Source organism: Drosophila obscura, unplaced genomic scaffold (genome assembly GCF_018151105.1).
Source record: "Drosophila obscura isolate BZ-5 IFL unplaced genomic scaffold, ASM1815110v1 contig_75, whole genome shotgun sequence".
In the NCBI taxonomy this organism is placed as follows: domain Eukaryota; kingdom Metazoa; phylum Arthropoda; class Insecta; order Diptera; family Drosophilidae; genus Drosophila; species Drosophila obscura.
In genome coordinates this window covers 354,977-375,255 of record NW_024542867.1, presented here as the reverse complement: position 1 = coordinate 375,255, position 20,279 = coordinate 354,977, and the positions used below count along the sequence as shown (strand labels likewise).

At 48.6% G+C, this 20,279-nt stretch overlaps 5 protein-coding genes across 6 annotated transcripts; 2 read left to right on the top strand and 3 right to left on the bottom strand.

The window, feature by feature from the left end:
- Positions 1–3,885: 3,885 nt before the first annotated feature.
- Positions 3,886–5,717, top strand: LOC121405152 (protein FAM184A-like). The gene is made up of 4 exons (XM_041595758.1): positions 3,886–3,920; positions 4,013–4,478; positions 4,761–5,325; positions 5,488–5,717. The coding sequence occupies exons 1-4, from the start codon at positions 3,886–3,888 to the stop codon at positions 5,715–5,717; spliced, it is 1,296 nt and encodes a 431-aa protein (XP_041451692.1).
- A 142-nt stretch (positions 5,718–5,859) lies between these two features.
- Positions 5,860–6,594, bottom strand: LOC121405109. The gene is made up of 2 exons (XM_041595708.1): positions 6,493–6,594; positions 5,860–6,435 (listed from the first exon to the last, which is right to left on the bottom strand). The coding sequence occupies exon 2, from the start codon at positions 6,427–6,429 to the stop codon at positions 5,905–5,907; it is 525 nt and encodes a 174-aa protein (XP_041451642.1). The 5' UTR covers positions 6,430–6,435; positions 6,493–6,594; the 3' UTR covers positions 5,860–5,904.
- LOC121405111 lies at positions 5,860–10,872 on the bottom strand. Its single transcript, XM_041595711.1, has 3 exons — positions 10,798–10,872; positions 10,253–10,740; positions 5,860–5,932 (listed from the first exon to the last, which is right to left on the bottom strand). The coding sequence occupies exon 2, from the start codon at positions 10,732–10,734 to the stop codon at positions 10,255–10,257; it is 480 nt and encodes a 159-aa protein (XP_041451645.1). The 5' UTR covers positions 10,735–10,740; positions 10,798–10,872; the 3' UTR covers positions 5,860–5,932; positions 10,253–10,254.
- LOC121405151 (putative leucine-rich repeat-containing protein DDB_G0290503) lies at positions 8,325–10,037 on the top strand. Its single transcript, XM_041595757.1, has 2 exons — positions 8,325–8,801; positions 9,084–10,037. The coding sequence occupies exons 1-2, from the start codon at positions 8,325–8,327 to the stop codon at positions 10,035–10,037; spliced, it is 1,431 nt and encodes a 476-aa protein (XP_041451691.1).
- LOC121405110 lies at positions 9,612–15,128 on the bottom strand. Of its 2 annotated transcripts, none has more exons than XM_041595710.1 (2): positions 14,539–15,128; positions 9,612–10,242 (listed from the first exon to the last, which is right to left on the bottom strand). In XM_041595710.1, exons 1-2 carry the CDS (start codon positions 15,016–15,018, stop codon positions 10,225–10,227), a joined length of 498 nt encoding a protein of 165 aa, XP_041451644.1. In that variant the 5' UTR covers positions 15,019–15,128; the 3' UTR covers positions 9,612–10,224. The 2 variants fall into 2 exon arrangements, with proteins under 2 accessions (XP_041451644.1, XP_041451643.1); XM_041595709.1 differs by having other exon boundaries at positions 10,175–10,252; positions 14,549–15,128.
- Between the last annotated feature and the right edge of the window lie 5,151 nt (positions 15,129–20,279).

The window sequence follows — 20,279 nt, the reverse complement described above, 5'->3', positions numbered from 1 at the left end:
CCTGTTCAGTCCCTTGGCTGCGTCGTACCTGGCGTGGTGCATGAGTAGACGTATCTCGATGAGGTAATCCTTGAACAATTCTCCTACCGCTTGCTTGCGGGCTCGGATCTGGTCTTCCAATTGTTCAAAATACCGTGGCGGCAAGAAGAAAGTCAAGAATTCTTGGCGGAAATATGCCCATGAGCTGCCTTGTAGTTGGCTAGTGCGGTACCAGCGACTGGCCCGATCGGTGAGAAGCTCTGTCATGGCCCGAGGTAGCTGATTTGTGTCCACCCCATATGAGAGAGCACGTTCTTCGAGTAGTTCCAGAAATGTAAGTGGGTCGTCCTGTCCGTCGAAACTGATTCCCCATTTCCGAATCTGTTCCGCGATGTGGGCGGTGTGGCTGTGGTGGCGTCCATCTATGGAAGAGTCCATGGCTGGCACGATCCTCTGTGTGGGCGAGCGGCTGGTCTCCGTAACTGGAGGTCTGGGCAAATCGGCTGGCGTTACGATGCGTGGTGGGCCAGGTGTGCTGTATTCGGCCGCTGTGGGGACTTGTAACCCGGCTTTTGGGTCGGTTTTCCGCTGGTCAGACGGCCCAGGAGTGGTGGGCATGGGCGACCTGGAGCGTCCTGCTGGTTTGGCGCATTGCCGTTCAAGGTCTCCTAGTCGAACCCAGGCGTCCTTCGAGAGTGTTCCGGCGACTAATGCGGCGAATCTCTTTCGTCGTTCCTCGACTGTTCCTTCGTTGCCAAATCCGAATTCCTCGGCCAGGGTTTCCAGCTCGTCCCGCCGGAGTTTGTAGATCCAGCCGGTGGTGACTCCTGGATTGGTATGGTGTCCCTCCGGATAAAATTCGTCGGGTTGACCGGCTCCGTGGGCTTCCATGGTGTATTTCTGCGGTTAGTAGCACTGACTTACGTTTTGTTTGTGGTACTTCTGTACTGTAGCACTTTTGCTTGCGACCGGATTTTGCGAGGGTGCCGGTTTTGTGCTGGACGGGTATTGATCCTTGCTAGCCTAGTCTCTTTCAGTGGCCGTGGGTCTTTACTCCACAAAGCTCCGTATTAAGGTGTTAGTCTCCTTAAAGTCACCAAAAAGTCCCTGCTCGGGCGCCACTTGTGAGGGTCCTATTTCAGGCTGAGGTAAGCATCAGTCTGTCCAGGGTCCACTACAAGACAATTTGTAGATCGCAGGTGACTTTTAGGTTCGGAACGGCCGCAAGAGAGGTAGGGCGCAGGGGGAGCGTTTTGTTGCTGACGAAGAAGAATTCAAGAAAATCGTGGTTGTCGGTTTTGCTGGTGTTTATTATTTTTATTACTTAATTCTTTGTGGGTTTGTGTACGATGGATTACTTGCGGATCTTGTTACTTGGCCTTGGAGCCGTTGGACTGGGGTGGTGCAGTGTCTTGTGTTTGGGCTGAGGGACTGCGTAGTACAGTGTCTTGGGTGTGTGACTGAGGGACTGCGTAGTACAGTGTCTTGGGTGTGTGACTGAGGGACTGCCTTGTGCAGTGTCTTGTGTTTGGGCTGATGGACTGCCTATAACTTGTATTCGGGCTGATGGACTGCCTACTCTTTCGGCCGATCTTGGCCCTTTTATGCAGCTGGCGATCGCACCTGAGACCCGGAAATAATTAATTCTTGCTGACTTAAGGTTATTGGGTAATAATAATTGTAGGGTGTGGTAACTAGGCCGAAGCTTGGTGCTTCGTTGACAATTTTTAGTGAGTCAGGGTGGTTTTGCTGATGCTGCATCCCGGAAGGTGCAGTTGGGAATTGGGTATTTGGTTTCAAAAGAAATGAGTTTTTGCTAACTCTGCATCGCGGAGGTGATATCTGAATTTGGGTCGATGTTTCGATACTTTTATACTAGCTTGACTTATTGTGAAATAACGCCAATGATATCTCTTATTGCGAAATTGTGTCGGCTTGGCTTATTGCGACATTGTAGGCTGCTGATTTCACAATTGTCTCAAGAGGTGGGGTGTTGTTGATCGAGAGTTCTTAATTAATTGTGTGCTTAAGACTATTTTATTTCCGGGGTGCTGACACACCGCTATTTGTGGAGAACCGTGGCTAGAGCCATGGTTCGTTAGCTCGGTGTATATCATTTTGGTTATTGTCTCCCGCCAGCGTGGATGCGCTGGCCCTTCGCCGTTTGTGACGAGCCATGGCTAGAACCATGGTTCGTTACAACCCAAACGACTTAACACTGAGGCCATGGGTATCCCTCTCAAAAGCCCCTTAGCTCTCCGTTATACATAAGAACGATTGTAACCTAGGATAAGAACCAAATTATATTCAATTAACATTCTCAATCAATCAACCAAATGAAGCAGTCGTGCTTGCTCTGTATACTTCTTATATAACAATGGAAAACTAACATAACATGGCGACCGTGACAAATTCGACACTGCTCGATTAAAACAACTTAATAATTTTAACATCTTAACCAAATCATATTAAAGGCTGTGGTGTGACTGCTGCATAAATACAATGATGAATAACTGGCCCCAAAATATTGTGTTGACCTCGTCATTTGAGAGCTTTGGTTACTTGGTTTTGCTGTGGTGGGGGCCGGTTATATAATTTTGGCCCGCGCTTTTCCGTCGATTGGCCGCGCGTGGGCTGAGTTCTCGGTTTTCTTTCTTTCTTCGGTCGATGTCTTTCGATCCGTGCTGCGTCTTCGGATTTGTTGGTGTTGATATATTCTCCTTGGTGTATCGTTGGTGGCTCCGACTGCTTGTGACGAACCATGGGATCCAACGTTCGTTACAACATGCATATGTGAAGAGGGTCTAATGTGTGTGTTAAACTTTGTTATGCCTTTCAGGCCTTGTTTAATAATTAAACAATAAAGACACACACACACTTATATACATACATATGTACATGCATAAATTGTTAATTCTGTGCACAAGTTTAATGAGTCGTTGGCATGAAAATTTCAAATTTATTGCAGGCCCAGCACCCAGTCTCAGCGCCAGTCCCAGTCTGCGTCCCCAGCTCAATAAATTTTGGGGGCTTGCGTGCCCGAACTTGAGAGCCTCAGGAAGTTTTTGCCTCTTTGGCCAACCCACACTAAACCCAACCCATCCCACCCCTGGATGAGAAATTGATTCATGAAATTGATTCATGTTAATTAAATGTGACAAAAGTTGAGAAACTTTTACTGGCTTTTTGCCTCTGGCTCTGGCTGTGGCGGTGGCTGAGTGGCTCTCCTTTGTGTCCTCCGCTGCACACAATTTTCATTTGGCCATGTTGGGGTTAATTTATTGCCACTTTCCCTTCCACCTCCTCCACCACTATAATGTGCGATATTTTCGATTGCGATCATCAGGCCAAAATGTTGCATAGCAAAACTTTGTTCACTTTTAATTAGAAATAGAATCGAATCCGCAATGTGTCGAAATTTTATCTATGCCCTGATATCCCTGTCTACAGCGGGCATGGGGGCCCCCATATGGGGGGCTACAGATGGGGGCTCCAGTGGGTGGCTCCAGTGGGTGGATCCAGTGGGTGGCTCCAGTGGGTGGTTCCAGTGGATGGCCTGCTGCACTGTAAGCACAGAGCCCAGAGCCCATCCCTAGCATGTCGACTTGGATATGGACTTCCTGCTCCTGCTGCTGCTCCCCACCAGGGAAAAGTTTATGCAACGTTTGGCCGTCGGCAAGTGGATGAGGGTGGTGGGAAGTGAGTGAGAGTCGGAAGCGGAAAGCTGAGAGTTGCAGCTCGTAATGCTTCCGGTCCGTTGCCTTATATCTTTTGCCATCAAGTTATCATTCTCAAACTTTATCGATAACGATAACGATGCTGCAATGAGCTGTCACCTGCTCCTGCCACCATACCAGACTTCAAGTCCACTCTACACTGCAAGATCTGCAAGACTGCAGGATGAGAATGAAGACTGTTGAGGCCGCAGAGGTGTATAGCGGGTGGGCGTGGCATCACTACTGGCGCCCTGCTTCTCCTGCTGCTTGATAAACGCCTTGAATTGCTCGGCATTCCCCTTGAGCCCCGTGAGCAGACTCTGCTGCGTGGTGGAAATGTCCACAGTGAGGCAGAAAATTAATCCGTTGATAGCCGAACGGGATGCGCTGCGGGATCGCCGCCAGAAGGCCGACAGCCAGCTGAAGAGTATTCAACTGGACATGCTGCAATTGAGCGAGGACAAGAATCTCAAACAGGAATGTGATCGGCTGAAGGAGGACAACTGGTGCATGTCCACGAAACGGGAGACAGCGGATGCGATCCGCCTGGAGCTGGATCGGCACCAAGGCCTCTTGGTGGCTGCCCAAACGGAGGTGGATCGACTGACCCAACCGCACGCAGAGACCTCACACGAGAAGGATGTGCTCAGCTACGAACTGCAGCAGCAGCGCGAACAATTCGCCAAGCTCAAGCAAAGTCTACAGAGCGTCCAGTTCAATGCAGAGCAGCAGGCCAAAAGGCTGGCGTCGGAGAAGAACAGTCCTTGTTCACATCCACATAGTGTTCCTTTAGGATTTTCGCCTGCCTCTTATTGATCTTCTGCAGCCTGCTCATTTGAATCTCAGCACTGCGAATTTCAGCCAACTTCTCCGCACAGCTACTGCAGTTCTCTGGCTCACATTTCGCCTGCAACTGCTGCAGCTCGCTCTGCAACTGAGAGGGCCTCTTCTTCTTAGAGCTGAGAGGGTCAACTAGCTAGTAATATTAAACTGAGTATCAAAATCATGGATTACGATTTCAATCAATAAAATAGAACGTAATTTAACATATTTTACGCATTACAGGTGATGGATGTCGGCAGCAATCGAAGGATCTACCGGACACTGCGCGAGGAGAAGAAGTGGGCGGAGCAGTGGAATTCCCATCTGGAGTCTAAGCTGAAGCAGCTGCTCCAGTGCAAGCAGCTCAATGAAAAATGCGCCCATAGCGGCGAGCTGCTGTATAGGAAACAGATCGACTTCGACAAAATCACAAAGCGATACAACGCCCTGGAGTCGGACTTTGAGGTCATGCTGCTGGAGAAGGAGGTCAAGATACATGAGCTGAAGGGCTCGCTCGAACTGGCCCAGAGTCAGTACATCAAGCTGCCGGAGGCCAGGCGGGCGACCTTGGAGCACAGCAATGCCCAGCTGAATAGGCACATGGAGGGGACCCTGGCTGAGCTCAGTTCGCTCGATGATCTTTTGCTCAAGATTAATATGACTCGCGTGGGCCTCAGTCGCGCTGATCGCAATGGCCAACTCAATGAGGAGCTGCCTCGGGCTATGGGCAGTCCCCAAAGCCAGACAGATGATTTTATCAATCTGCAGAAGCAACTGGACGAGCGGAAGAAGGAACTGCTCCTGCTGCGTGAGCAGTAGCAGGAGGCACTACGTACCGTGGCTACATTGAGTGAGGAGAAAACGCGACTGCAGCTGCGCCTTGTGCAAATAGAACAGAAATGGGGCGCAGTGAAACAAAATTTGGCCACAAGCTATTCGCAGCTACAGCTGAAAATTAATCTGTTGATAGCCGAACGGGATGCGCTGCGGGATCGCCGCCAGAAGGCCGACAGCCAGCTGAAGAACTGGACTGAACTGGACATGCTGCAATTGAGCGAGGACAAGAATCTCAAACAGGAATGTGATCGGCTGAAGGAGGACAACTGGCGAATGTCCACGAAGTGGGAGACAGCGGATGCGCTCCGCCTGGAGCTGGATCGGCACCAAGGCCTCTTGGTGGCAGCGCGAACAATTCGCTAAGCTCAAGCAAAGTCTACAGAGCGTCCAGTTCAATGCAGAGCAGCAGGCCAAAAAGCTGGCGTCGGAGAAGAACAGTCTGCAGAGCGAGCTGCAGCAGCTACAGTCTACTTTCATACGAAGTAAACTAAACAACTTGAAAAACTCGAAAAAGCGTAAAATATAATCTAAAACCTGCAACAAGATGAAGTTACGCTACAACAAAAACCTGACTGTATCTCCATTCTCGCAATCCTCTGTGTTCACTGTTCAAGTGGTGTCGGATATCAAGCATCCAGCCTCCATCGAAGAAATTTTTTATGTGATTAACTTGAAGTATAAGCACATGACTAACGATTTTCACTTTTCGCGCAGTGTCCGGTAGATCCTTCGATTGCTGCTTCTCCTGACAGGCTCGCTTCAGCTGCTGCTCCATGCTGACGCACGTTTCTGCTCCTCCTCCAGCTTCTTGCGTGTTTCTGCGGCCTGCTGGGCCATGTTGTCCTGCTCGGGCGACTTCGATTTTACCATCTTCTTGAACTTGTGTATCTGTGCCTGCTGCTGGAATCCCTGGAATATCCGACAGCGAATTGCTTATCGAATAGCTGGTGGTCCCCTCTTCTTCATCCTCCAAGTCAAAGAAAACGGCCTTGAACCACTCATCCAGCAACTCGCTGCCTTCTGACTTAGCCTTGGGCGCCGCACTCTTGTCCGGTTGTCCGCTCGTGTCGCTCATTTGCTACTAAAGTGTTAAAATTATTTAGTACGAATTTAATCTTATTTTAAATTTATTTCGTACCGCTTCAATTTTGTAGAGTGTAGTTGACTCTAGGTTGTGGATTCGGTCACGAATCTGACTAACTGAATATTCTCAGTCGAATTTGTTGCTCAAGGCTACTGGCCAGCCTGCTGGGTTTCCTCTGCTAAACGTATAAAAAGTGTAGCCAAGTAAGTCGTTGATGTGGATATTTTTTTTTTTTTAGGTTCCTTATGTAGGTTTATTGTAAAAAATTATCACAGACAATAAAGTACAATTACTTAACGTACTGTTACTGTTGATTAGCAACTTTTGGTAAGGGTCAAGGATTTCTTTTACTATTTGAAAAATCCGGAATGGTTTTCCCGGAACGATATTGTGGGAATGACGCCGGTCCAGCAGCTCTAGGTGTGGTGCTTCGAAAACGGTGGTATGCGGTGTCAGCGAAAGAGACGAGAAAAAGACAGCCATTCAATTTAAATCCGTTTAATGCACTGGTCGCAGCCAGCGATGCCTACGTTCGCCCCAGTTCAGAAGGGAGCCGATCGAACGATCGTAACAGCGACTGAGCGTAACATTCCAATAACTCTTATACTATGCTATTCTATGCTATACTATGCTATGCTATGCTATTTTGCTGCTGCTGCTCCAACATTCCGGCCCCGTTGAAGGCCTCCGGCGCTTCAACCATCCATTGGCAATTTTGCCAGTTTTTGTATTGCGCGTTTAATAACGCCTGCGGAAGTCCGCACCTCTGCCACGTGCACTCTCCTACCACCGCCGTCGTTGCCACCACTCCCCATGTGGTCCACTTCTGAGGCGGTGTGTTGTCCTCGTGGACGAGCACTAGGCATCCTGCCTCGAGGTTCGGTCCTTCGGTAGACCTCTGCTGCCGCTGCTGCAGGCTGGCCAGGTAGTCCTTGCACCAGCCCTGCAGTGTCTTCCAAGCGGAAGTCATAGCGACCAGGGAAGCCTTGAGCTGCCTTCAGGAACGTGCCCCTACGGCAACTTATATAAATATCTATAGTGATAGCCAAGCTGCGATCAAATCACTGAATGCGATAACAACAAGCTCGGCTACCGTGGCAAACTGTCGCAAATCTATCCATGAAATGGCTTATCAGTTTGTCATCAGTCTAATATGGGTCCCGGGCCACCAGGACATTGAAGGCAACTGTATAGCAGACGAGCTGGCCAGAGCTGGTACAAAAATCCCACTTCTCCATGATAAGGAGGATAATCGTATGCCAATGGCCACCTGCAAGCTCAAAATAAAATAACATTTTAAGAAACTAATAAATGACAGATGGCAAACAGTGCCACTATGTCGCATAACTCGGCAAATATGGCCTTACATTACTAGGAAGCGCACCGATGAGCTTTGCAAACTCAGTACGAGCAGGTGCAGCTCAGTCATACGCTCCCTTACGGGACATTGGCTAATAGGCACCCATGCTAACAGGTTGGGTGCCCCCTATAACGACTTCTGTCGGAGCTGTGGAGATGAGGACGAGGAGGAGACTGTGGAACACCTGTTCTGCTCCTGTGCGGCTCTCTGTAGAAGGAGACTTCAATACTTGGGTGCACCTTTCCTAATTGACATTTCGGACATGTCTACAATCAGTCCCAGACGGATCGCAGGCTTCATAAGGGCATCCGGATGGGACAACGGATAACATAGTGTCTCACGAGGGAACGATCGATGCGGTATCACAACGGGCCGAAGCCAGCCTAGGTGTGTCGGGTTTCTGACGATCCCGACAGCCGCCTTAACCTAACCTAACCTAAGTGCTGCTTGCTGCTGCTTGATAAACGCCTTGAATTGCTCGGCAATCCCCTTGAGCCCCGTGAGCAGACTCTGCTGCGTGGTGGAAATGTCCACAGTTGGGGTGCGGGCGCAGAGGCTTTGCAGCGTGAGGCAGAAAATTAATCCGTTGATAGCCGAACGGGATGCGCTGCGGGATCGCCGCCAGAAGGCCGACAGACAGCTGAAGAGTATTCAATTGGACATGCTGCAATTGAGCGAGGACAAGAATCTCAAACAGGAATGTGATCGGCTGAAGGAGGACAACTGGTGCATGTCCACGAAACGGGAGACAGCGGATGCGATCCGCCTGGAGCTGGATCGGCACCAAGGCCTCTTGGTGGCTGCCCAAATGGAGGTGGATCGACTGACCCAACCGCACGCAGAGACCTCACACGAGAAGGATGTGCTCAGCTACGAACTGCAGCAGCAGCGCGAACAATTCGCCAAGCTCAAGCAAAGTCTACAGAGCGTCCAGTTCAATACAGAGCAGCAGGCCAAAAGGCTGGCGTCGGAGAAGAATAGTCCTTGTTCACATCCACATAGTGTTCCTTTAGGATTTTCGCCTGCCTCTTATTGATCTTCTGCAGCCTGCTCATTTGAATCTCAGCACTGCGAATTTCAGCCAACTTCTCCGCACAGCTACTGCAGTTCTCTGGCTCACATTTCGCCTGCAACTGCTGCAGCGTGCTCTGCAACTGAGAAGGCCTCTTCTTCTTAGAGCTGAGAGGGTCAACCAGCTAGTAATATTAAACTGAGTATCAAAATCATGGATTACGATTTCAATCAATAAAATAGAACGTAATTTAACATATTTTACGCATTACAGGTGATGGATGTCGGCAGCAATCGAAGGATCTACCGGACACTGCGCGAGGAGAAGAAGTGGGCGGAGCAGTGGAATTCCCAGCTGGAGTCCAAGCTGAAGCAGCTGCTCCAGTGCAAGCAGCTCAATGAAAAATGCGCCCATAGCGGCGAGCTGCTGTATAGGAAACAGATCGACTTCGACAAAATCACAAAGCGATACAACGCCCTGGAGTCGGACTTTGAGGTCATGCTGCTGGAGAAGGAGGTCAAGATACATGAGCTGAAGGGCTCGGTCGAACTGGCCCAGAGTCAGTACATCAAGCTGCCGGAGGCCAGGCGGGCGACTTTGGAGCACAGCAATGCCCAGCTGAATAGCCACATGGAGGGGACCCTGGCTAAGCTCAGTTCGATCGATGATCTTTTGCTCAAGATTAATATGACTCGCGTGGGCCTCAGTCGCGCTGATCGCAATGGCCAACTCAATGAGGAGCTGCCTCGGGCTATGGGCAGTCCCCAAAGCCAGACAGATGATTTTGTCAATCTGCAGAAGCAACTGGACGAGCGGAAGAAGGAACTGCTCCTGCTGCGTGAGCAGGAGCAGGAGGCACTACGTACCGTGGCTACATTGAGTGAGGAGAAAACGCGACTGCAGCTGCGCCTTGTGCAAATAGAACAGAAATGGGGCGCAGTGAAACAAAATTTGGCCACAAGCTATTCGCAGCTACAGCTGAAAATTAATCTGTTGATAGCCGAACGGGATGCGCTGCGGGATCGCCGCCAGAAGGCCGACAGCCAGCTGAAGAGTATTCAACTGGACATGCTGCAATTGAGCGAGGACAAGAATCTCAAACAGGAATGTGATCGGCTGAAGGAGGACAACTGGCGAATGTCCACGAAGTGGGAGACAGCGGATGCGCTCCGCCTGGAGCTGGATCGGCACCAAGGCCTCTTGGTGGCAGCGCGAACAATTCGCTAAGCTCAAGCAAAGTCTACAGAGCGTCCAGTTCAATGCAGAGCAGCAGGCCAAAAGGCTGGCGTCGGAGAAGAACAGTCTGCAGAGCGAGCTGCAGCAGCTACAGTCTACTTTCAAACGAAGTAAACTAAACAGCTTGAAAAACTCGAAAAAGCGTAAAATATAATCTAAAACCTGCAACAAGATGAAGTTACGCTACAACAAAAACCTGACTGTATCTCTATTCTCGCAATCCTCTGTGGTGTCGGATATCAGGCATCCAGCCTCCATCGAAGAAATTTTTGATGTGATTAACTTGAAGTATAAGCACATGACTAACGATTTTCACTTTTCGCGCAGTGTCCGGTAGATCCTTCGATTGCTGCTTCTCCTGACAGGCTCGCTTCAGCTGCTGCTCCATGCTGACGCACGTTTCTGCTCCTCCTCCAGCTTCTTGCGTGTTTCTGCGGCCTGCTGGGCCATGTTGTCCTGCTCGGGCGACTTCGATTTTACCATATTCTTGAGCTTGTGTATCTGTGCCTGCTGCTGGAATCCCTGGAATATCCGACAGCGAATTGCTTATCGAATAGCTGGTGGTCCCCTCTTCTTCATCCTCCAAGTCAAAGAAAACGTTCTTGAACCCCTCATCCAGCAACTCGCTGCCTTCTGACTTAGCCTTGGGCGCCGCACTCTTGTCCGGTTGTCCGCTCGTGTCGCTCATTTGCTACTAAAGTGTTAAAATTATTTAGTACGAATTTAATCTTATTTTAAATTTATTTCGTACCGCTTCAATTTTGTAGAGTGTAGGTGACTCTAGGTTGTGGATTCGGTCACGAATCTGACTAACTGAATATTCTCAGTCGAATTTGTTGCTCAAGGCTACTGGCCAGCCTGCTGGGTTTCGTCTGCTAAACGTATAAAAAGTGTAGCCAAGTAAGTCGTTGATGTGGATATTTTTTTTTTTTTTTTAGGTTCCTTATGTAGGTTTATTGTAAACAATTATCACAGACATTAAAGTACAATTACTTAACGTACTGTTACTGTTGATTAGCAACTTTTGGTAAGGGTCAAGGATTTCTTTTACTATTTGAAAAATCCGGAATGGTTTTCCCGGAACGATATTGTGGGAATGACGCCGGTCCAGCAGTTCTAGGTGTGGTGCTTCGAAAACGGTGGTATGCGGAGTCAACGAAAGAGACGAGAAAAAGACAGCCATTCAATTTAAATCCGTTTAATGCACTGGTCGCAGCCAGCGATGCCTACGTTCGCCCCAGTTCAGAAGGGAGCCGATCGAACGATCGACTGAGCGTAACAATCCAATAACTCTTATACTATGCTATTCTATGCTATACTATGCTATGCTATGCTATTTTGCTGCTGCTGCTCTAACATTCCGGCCCCGTTGAAGGCCTCCGGCGCTTCAACCATCCATTGGCAAATTTGCCAGTTTTTGTATTGCGCGTTTAATAACGCCTGCGGAAGTCCGCACCTCTGCCACGCGCACTCTCCTACCACCGCCGTCGTTGCCACCACTCCCCCTGTGGTCCACTTCTGAGGCGGTGTGTTGTCCTCGTGGACGAGCACTAGGCATCCTGCCTCGAGGTTCGGTCCTTCGGTAGACCTCTGCTGCCGCTGCTGTAGGCTGGCCAGGTAGTCCTTGGACCAGCCCTGCAGTGTCTTCCAAGCGGAAGTCATAGCGATCAGGGAAGCCTTGAGCGGAACGTGCCCCTACGGCAACTTATATAAATATCTATAGTGATAGCCAAGCTGCGATCAAATCACTGAATGCGATAACAACAAGCTCGGCTACCGTGGCAAACTGTCGCAAATCTCTCCATGAGATGGCTTATCAGTTTGTCATCAGCCTAATATGGGTCCCGGGCCACCAGGACATTGAAGGCAACTGTATAGCAGACGAGCTGGCCAGAGCTGGTACAACAATCCCCCTTCTCCATGATAAGGAGGATATTCGTATGCCAATGGCCACCTGCAAGCTCAAAATAAAAGAACATTTTAAGAAACTAATAAATGACAGATGGCAAACAGTGCCACTATGTCGCATAACTCGGCAAATATGGCCTAACATTACTAGGAAGCGCACCGATGAGCTTTGCAAACTCAGTAGGAGCCGGTGCAGCTCAGTCATACGCTCCCTTACGGGACATTGGCTAATAGGCACCCATGCTAATAGGCTGGGTGCCCCTATAACGACTTCTCTCGGAGCTGTAGAGATGAGGACGAGGAGGAGACTGTGGAACACCTGTTCTGCTCCTGTCCGGCTCTCTGTAGAAGGAGACTTCAATACTTGGGTGCACCTTTCCTAATTGACATTTCGGACATGTCTACAATCAGTCCCAGACGGATCGCAGGCTTCATAAGGGCATCCGGATGGGACAACGGATAACATAGTGTCTCACGAGGGAACGATCGATGCGGTATCACAACGGGCCGAAGCCGGCCTAGGTGTGTCGGGTTTCTGACGATCCCGACAGCCGCCTAAACCTAACCTAACCTAACCTAAGTGCTGCTTGCTGCTGCTTGATAAACGCCTTGAATTGCTCGGCATTCCCATTGAGCCCCGTGAGCAGACTCTGCTGCGTGGTGGAAATGTCCACAGTTGGGGTGCGGGCGCAGAGGCTTTGCAGCGTGAGGCAGAAAATTAATCCGTTGATAGCCGAACGGGATGCGCTGCGGGATCGCCGCCAGAAGGCCGACAGACAGCTGAAGAGTATTCAATTGGACATGCTGCAATTGAGCGAGGACAAGAATCTCAAACAGGAATGTGATCGGCTGAAGGAGGACAACTGGTGCATGTCCACGAAACGGGAGACAGCGGATGCGATCCGCCTGGAGCTGGATCGGCACCAAGGCCTCTTGGTGGCTGCCCAAATGGAGGTGGATCGACTGACCCAACCGCACGCAGAGACCTCACACGAGAAGGATGTGCTCAGCTACGAGCTGCAGCAGCAGCGCGAACAATTCGCCAAGCTCAAGCAAAGTCTACAGAGCGTCCAGTTCAATGCAGAGCAGCAGGCCAAAAGGCTGGCGTCGGAGAAGAACAGTCCTTGTTCACATCCACATAGTGTTCCTTTAGGATTTTCGCCTGCCTCTTATTGATCTTCTGCAGCCTGCTCATTTGAATCTCAGCATTGCGAATTTCAGCAAACTTCTCCGCACAGCTACTGCAGTTCTCTGGCTCACATTTCGCCTGCAACTGCTGCAGCTCGCTCTGCAACTGAGAGGGCCTCTTCTTCTTAGAGCTGAGAGGGTCAACTAGCTAGTAATATTAAACTGAGTATCAAAATCATGGATTACGATTTAAATCAATAAAATAGAACGTAATTTAACATATTTTACGCATTACAGGTGATGGATGTCGGCAGCAATCGAAGGATCTACCGGACACTGCGCGAGGAGAAGAAGTGGGCGGAGCAGTGGAATTCCCAGCTGGAGTCCAAGCTGAAGCAGCTGCTCCAGTGCAAGCAGCTCAATGAAAAATGCGCCCATAGCGGCGAGCTGCTGTATAGGAAACAGATCGACTTCGACAAAATCACAAAGCGATACAACGCCCTGGAGTCGGACTTTGAGGTCATGCTGCTGGAGAAGCAGGTCAAGATACATGAGCTGAAGGGCTCGCTCGAACTGGCCCAGAGTCAGTACATCAAGCTGCCGGAGGCCAGGCGGGCGAGCTTGGAGCACAGTAATGCCCAGCTGAATAGCCACATGGAGGGGACCCTGGCTGAGCTCAGTTCGCTCGATGATCTTTTGCTCAAGATTAATATGACTCGCGTGGGCCTCAGTCGCGCTGATCGCAATGGCCAACTCAATGAGGAGCTGCCTCGGGCTTAGGGCAGTCCCCAAAGCCAGACAGATGATTTTATCAATCTGCAGAAGCAACTGGACGAGCGGAAGAAGGAACTGCTCCTGCTGCGTGAGCAGGAGCAGGAGGCACTACGTACCGTGGCTACATTGAGTGAGGAGAAAACGCGACTGCAGCTGCGCCTTGTGCAAATAGAACAGAAATGGGGCGCAGTGAAACAAAATTTGGCCACAAGCTATTCGCAGCTACAGCTGAAAATTAATCTGTTGATAGCCGAACGGGATGCGCTGCGGGATCGCCGCCAGAAGGCCGACAGCCAGCTGAAGAGTATTCAACTGGACATGCTGCAATTGAGCGAGGACAAGAATCTCAAACAGGAATGTGATCGGCTGAAGGAGGACAACTGGCGAATGTCCACGAAGTGGGAGACAGCGGATGCGCTCCGCCTGGAGCTGGATCGGCACCAAGGCCTCTTGGTGGCAGCGCGAACAATTCGCTAAGCTCAAGCAAAGTCTACAGAGCGTCCAGTTCAATGCAGAGCAGCAGGCCAAAAGGCTGGCATCGGAGAAGAACAGTCTGCAGAGCGAGCTGCAGCAGCTACAGTCTACTTTCAAACGAAGTAAACTAAACAACTTGAAAAACTCGAAAAAGCGTAAAATATAATCTAAAACCTGCAACAAGATGAAGTTACGCTAGAACAAAAACCTGACTGTATCTCCATTCTCGCAATCCTCTGTGCCCATTGTTCAAGTGGTGTCGGATATCAAGCATCCAGCCTCCATCGAATAAATTTTTTATGTGATTAACTTGAAGTATAAGCACATGACTAACGATTTTCACTTTTCGCGCAGTGTCCGGTAGATCCTCTGATTGCTGCTTCTCCTGACAGGCTCGCTTCAGCTGCTGCTCCATGCTGACGCACGTTTCTGCTCCTCCTCCAGCTTCTTGCGTGTTTTTGCGGCCTGCTGGGCCATGTTGTCCTGCTCGGGCGACTTCGATTTTACCATCTTCTTGAGCTTGTGTATCTGTGCCTGCTGCTGGAATCCCTGGAATATCCGACAGCGAATTGCTTATCGAATAGCTGGTGGTCCCCTCTTCTTCATCCTCCAAGTCAAAGAAAACGGCCTTGAACCCCTCATCCAGCAACTCGCTGCCTTCTGACTTAGCCTTGAGCGCCGCACTCATGTCCCGTTGTCGTGTAGTTGACTCTAGGTTGTGGATTCGGTCACGAATCTGACTAACTGAATATTCTCAGTCGAATTTGTTGCTCAAGGCTACTGGCCAGCCTGCTGGGTTTCCTCTGCTAAACGTATAAAAAGTGTAGCCAAGTAAGTCGTTGATGTGAATATTTTTTTTATACCCGTACTCAAAAAAGAGTTAAGGGGTATATTAGATTTGTGGTAAAAGTGGATGTGTGTAACGCAGAGAAGGAAACGTTTCCGACCCCACAAAGTATATATATTCTTGATCAGCATCAATAGCCGAGTCGATATAGCTATGTCTGTCTGTCCGTCTGTCTGTCTGTCTGTCTGTCTGTCTGTCTGTCTCGATGGGCGCCTAGATCTCAAAGACTATAAGAGCTAGGGCAACCAAATTTGGTTTCCAGACTCATGTGATATCCCACTGTTACAAGTGTATTTCAAAATTTCGCCCCGCCCCCTTCCGCCCGCACAAAGAACGAAAATCTGTGGCAGGCACATTTTTAAAGATACGATAAAACTAAAAACGCAGTATCGTAGAGAGATGTAAAATATACATTGTAGATGTAGATGTAGATAACAGATGTAGCTAAAAATGTAATATGTAAAATTTTTTTTTTTAATTCTAAAATTCTAATAAAAAATCATATGCTCAAAAATGTAAATACTGACTGAGTACGGGTATAAGTAGAGTCGCGTCTTTGGAAGCGACTCACACGTTCCTTCTCGTTTTTTTTTAGGTTCCTTATGTAGGTTTATTGTAAACAATTATCACAGACAATAAAGTACAATTACTTAACGTACTGTTACTGTTGATTAGCAACTTTTGGTAAGGGTCAAGGATTTCTTTTACTATTTGAAAAATACGGAATGGTTTTCCCGGAACGATATTGTGGGAATGACGCCGGTCCAGCAGTTCTAGGTGTGGTGCTTCGAAAACGGTGGTATGCGGTGTCAGCGAAAGAGACGAGAAAAAGACAGCCATTCAATTTAAATCCGTTTAATGCACTGGTCGCAGCCAGCGATGCCTACGTTCGCCCCAGTTCAGAAGGGAGCCGATCGAACGATCGTAACAGCGACTGAGCGTAACAATCCAATAACTCTTATACTATGCTATTCTATGCTATACTATTGCTTGCTGCTGCTGCTCTAACATTCCGGCCCCGTTGAAGGCCTCCGGCGCTTCATCCATCCATTGGCAATTTTGCCAGTTTTTGTATTGCGCGTTTAATAACGCCTGCGGAAGTCCGCACCTCTGCCACGCGCACTCTCCTACCACCGCCGTCGTTGCCACCACTCCCCCTGTGGTCCACTTCTGAGGCGGTGTGTTGTCCTCGTGGACGAGCACTAGGCATCCTGCCTCGAGGTTCGGTCCTTCGGTAGACCTCTGCTGCCGCTGCTGCAGGCTGGCCAGGTAGTCCTTGGACCAGCCCTGCAGTGTCTTCCAAGCGGAAGTCATAGCGATCAGGGAAGCCTTGAGCTGCCTTCAGGAACGTGCCCCTACGGCAACTTATATAAATATCTATAGTGATAGCCAAGCTGCGATCAAATCACTGAATGCGATAACAACAAGCTCGGCTACCGTGGCAAACTGTCGCAAATCTCTCCATGAGATGGCTTATCAGTTTGTCATCAGCCTAATATGGGTCCCGGGCCACCAGGACATTGAAGGCAACAGTATAGCAGACGAGCTGGTGTAGCGCTTGGATCAGGTGGATCATTTTTGTTTGTGGCGCCCTCTATGGGGCATTATGGTAGAGCTCCGGCAGATGAACACGCCATCTGGGCCTCAGGTTTGGGGGCCAAAGAAAAGGGCATAGAAAGGAAGGATAGGTTAACAGATGGAAACGTCAAGGCGAATTTCACCTTTTTAGAAGGCTTGAGGGTTCCCGCGGATTTCGCAGCGTGGCTTCGGTCATCCCGTTTTCATCGTTCGACCTGGATAGGTGATTGCCGCAGTTCACATTTTTTTGCAAGTGCTTTGTCAGTGAAAAAAATCAAGAGTGCTAAAAGTGAGCAAACCGGAGAAACCACTAGCAGCGAGAGGAAAGAAAAATTGGAAGTGTAAAGTGACAATTCCCAGTAGATGTAAGCTCGGGGAGACAAGATTGTGATGCAGCCCGTTAAATGCCACTTTTCGTCCCGCAGAGGGTGCGGCTTTGGAGCAGCTCGAGCTGCGGAAGGAGGAGCTGAAAAAAAAAAACGGAGATCGGCCATCCGAGTGCATTCAAAGCCCGGCTGGGGGCAACGAGGCCCAAAAGGAGTATCTGGAGGGAAAACAGCCTCAACGTAGAGACCCAAAAAGGGGTCAGGGAAGATTGGGAAAAAATAACAGCAAAAATATAGAATTATTGGATTGATGCCTTAGCGAAGAAAAAACAGGCGAAGAGTGCGACGATCGCAGCGTCATTTTGGTGCTTTCCTACGTTTTCGTTTTATGTCTGGACGTTGATATGCAATGACTGCACCATCAAGTGGCCCATGCGACACCAAGCCGAAGCCTGTTACGCGCGGAACCCAGGCAGAAACGCAGCCCTCCTCCCGCCCAACCGACCGAGAGGCGCTGCCGCATGACGCGCGACGCGTGTTACCGAACCGATCGCGAGCATGCAGGAAAGATAGGTGTTAGACTAAAATTCGAGGAAAATTAGAGCTAAACACAACTCTAAGCGCTAAACATGCAAAGATAGCTAAAAAATATAACTAATTACGGGAAAGGTATGTTAGTATTAGTGATTTAAGAAGAGGAAGGGAATTAGTAGTTGATATTATGTGGTAGAGGGAATTGGAATCCGAGCAAAGTACCCTAAATGGTTCGTGCAAGGAATAATTCGATCTACAAAGCGGAAGGAAAAGAGGAATGAAGTTTCTAGTAGATCTAATAGGAATCGTAAAGTTTATGCGGCTCAACAAGTCAGGGCTATCTACATTACCCTTGATCAGGTTGTGCATAAAAATCACACCAAGCATTTTTCTACGACTAACTAAGGTTGGAAGGTTTATTAAAAGCAATCTACGAGGATAAGATGGCAGTCTCACACCTGCATCCCAGTTAAGGCCACGCAGAGCAAAAAGTAAAAAGTTTTTCTGCACTGATTCTATACGGTCCTGGTGTACTTTGTACTGGGGGCACCATACACAAGAGCCGTTTCTAAAATCGGACGAACAAGCGAGATATAGAGAGTCTTCGTTATATAGGGGTCGTCAAATTCCTTTGACCACCTCTTTATAAACCCAAGCACACCCATGGCCTTATTTACCATGGTAGAAATGTGTTCAGAAAACTTTAACTTTGAGTCTAATTTAACACCAAGATCATCAACCAAGGTAATTCTCTCAAGAGAACCACCGCAGAGGCTATAAGGAGCCAATAGGGGGCTGGAGCGATGAAATGTAACATATTTGCACAACACCATGATTGAAAGTTATTGAGATCGGATTGCAAGCGAGAGTGAAATGAAATGTCCTTATACTGGACACAAAGTTTAACATCATCCGCATACATGAGTACTCGAGAGTTTGTTAATACTGAAGGCAGATCATTAATAAAGAGTGTGAATAGTAGGGGGCCTAGATGGCTGCATTGTGGTACTCCAGAAGTAACAGGTGAAGAGAAGGAGTTTTTGAAGAGGACTCTTTGAGACCTAGAACAAAGGTAGCTAGAAATCCATCTCAAAAGATTAGGCGGAAACCCTAAAAGGTCAAGTTTTTGTGCTAAAAGAGAATGGTTTACAGAATCAAATGCTTTACTAAAATCAGTGTAAATGACATCCGTCTGCAAGTTACCTTGAAAGCCTTTAATGATAAAAGAGGTAAACTCTAATAAATTTGTGGTTGTTGATCGTCGCCTTATAAATCCGTGCTGGGACGGAGATATAAGTGATTTGCAGAGATGTTGCAAGTGCGGAGTTAAAATTTTGTCAAACATCATGTCGGACAAGAAAGTGGGACACAAGAATCAAAAAATGTGTCAAGTACATTGTAAAAAATGTGTGTGCCTTTCATAACGTCAGTGCACAAGTACAGAGCGGACCAATCAAAATCCCTAATAAGGTTATTAAGCTTCATAAACTCGGCTTTACGAAAGCAGCGGACACGTTCAGATAGCCTACCCATTCGATCCAATACAGTAGGGCCAATATCGACTGACACTTCGAATGTAGGATGGTAGGAGTCTTCAGGTATACTGAGCGGAAGGGCTCGGGTTAACAACGCTATGGTCGGATCCGAGACAAAGCACAGATCAAGCAATCGACCCAAGGAATTTTTCACATGGTTGACTTGAGACAGGGATAGGTCTAGCAAGCCGTCGATAAAGTCGTGTCGTGACATGGGCACAAGGTTATTAGACTCGTTTACCGAAGACCAAACAGCACCTGGCAAATTAAAATCACCAAGAACTATCATATGGTCTTTATCTGATAGCGAGGAAGAAACAGTTTTTAAAGCGGACAGGTAATGCTCGTATATTAAGATATCCGAGGAAGGTGGAATATACGAGCAAGTAATGAAAATGGAAAAGCCTGGGAGAATCAGTTTTACGCACAGGAATTCCAGGCGCCTGCTCGGGCGCCACTTGTGAGGTCCTATTTCAGGCTGAGGTGAGCATTCAGTCTGTCCAGGGTCCACTACAAGAAAATTTGTAGTTTGCAGGAGAACTTCAGGTTTCGAGCTGGCCTTGAAAAGCAGTAGGCAAGGGAAGAAATTATGATGTAGTGGTTTTTGCTTTTGTGGTTTTTGTTTTATTTATTACTCTTTCATTCACTTAATTGTTGACATTTGAGACTTGTTGTACGGTGATTGACTGTGAGGTGCGCTGGTGGACTGCGTTGTGCAGTGTCTTGTGTTTGGGCTGAGGGACTGCCTAGTGCAGTGTCTTGGGTGTGTGACTGAGGGACTGCGTAGTACAGTGTCTTGGGTGTGTGACTGAGGGACTGCCTTGTGCAGTGTCTTGTGTTTGGGCTGATGGACTGCCTGTAACTTGTATTCGGGCTGATGGACTGCCTACTCTTTCGGCCGATCTTGGCCCTTTTATGCAGCTGGCGATCGCACCTGAGACCCGGAAATAATTAATTCTTGCTGACTTAAGGTTATTGGGTAATAATAATTGTAGGGTGTGGTAACTAGGCCGAAGCTTGGTGCTTCGTTGACAATTTTTAGTGAGTCAGGGTGGTTTTGCTGATGCTGCATCCCGGAAGGTGCAGTTGGGAATTGGGTATTTGGTTTCAAAAGAAATGAGTTTTTGCT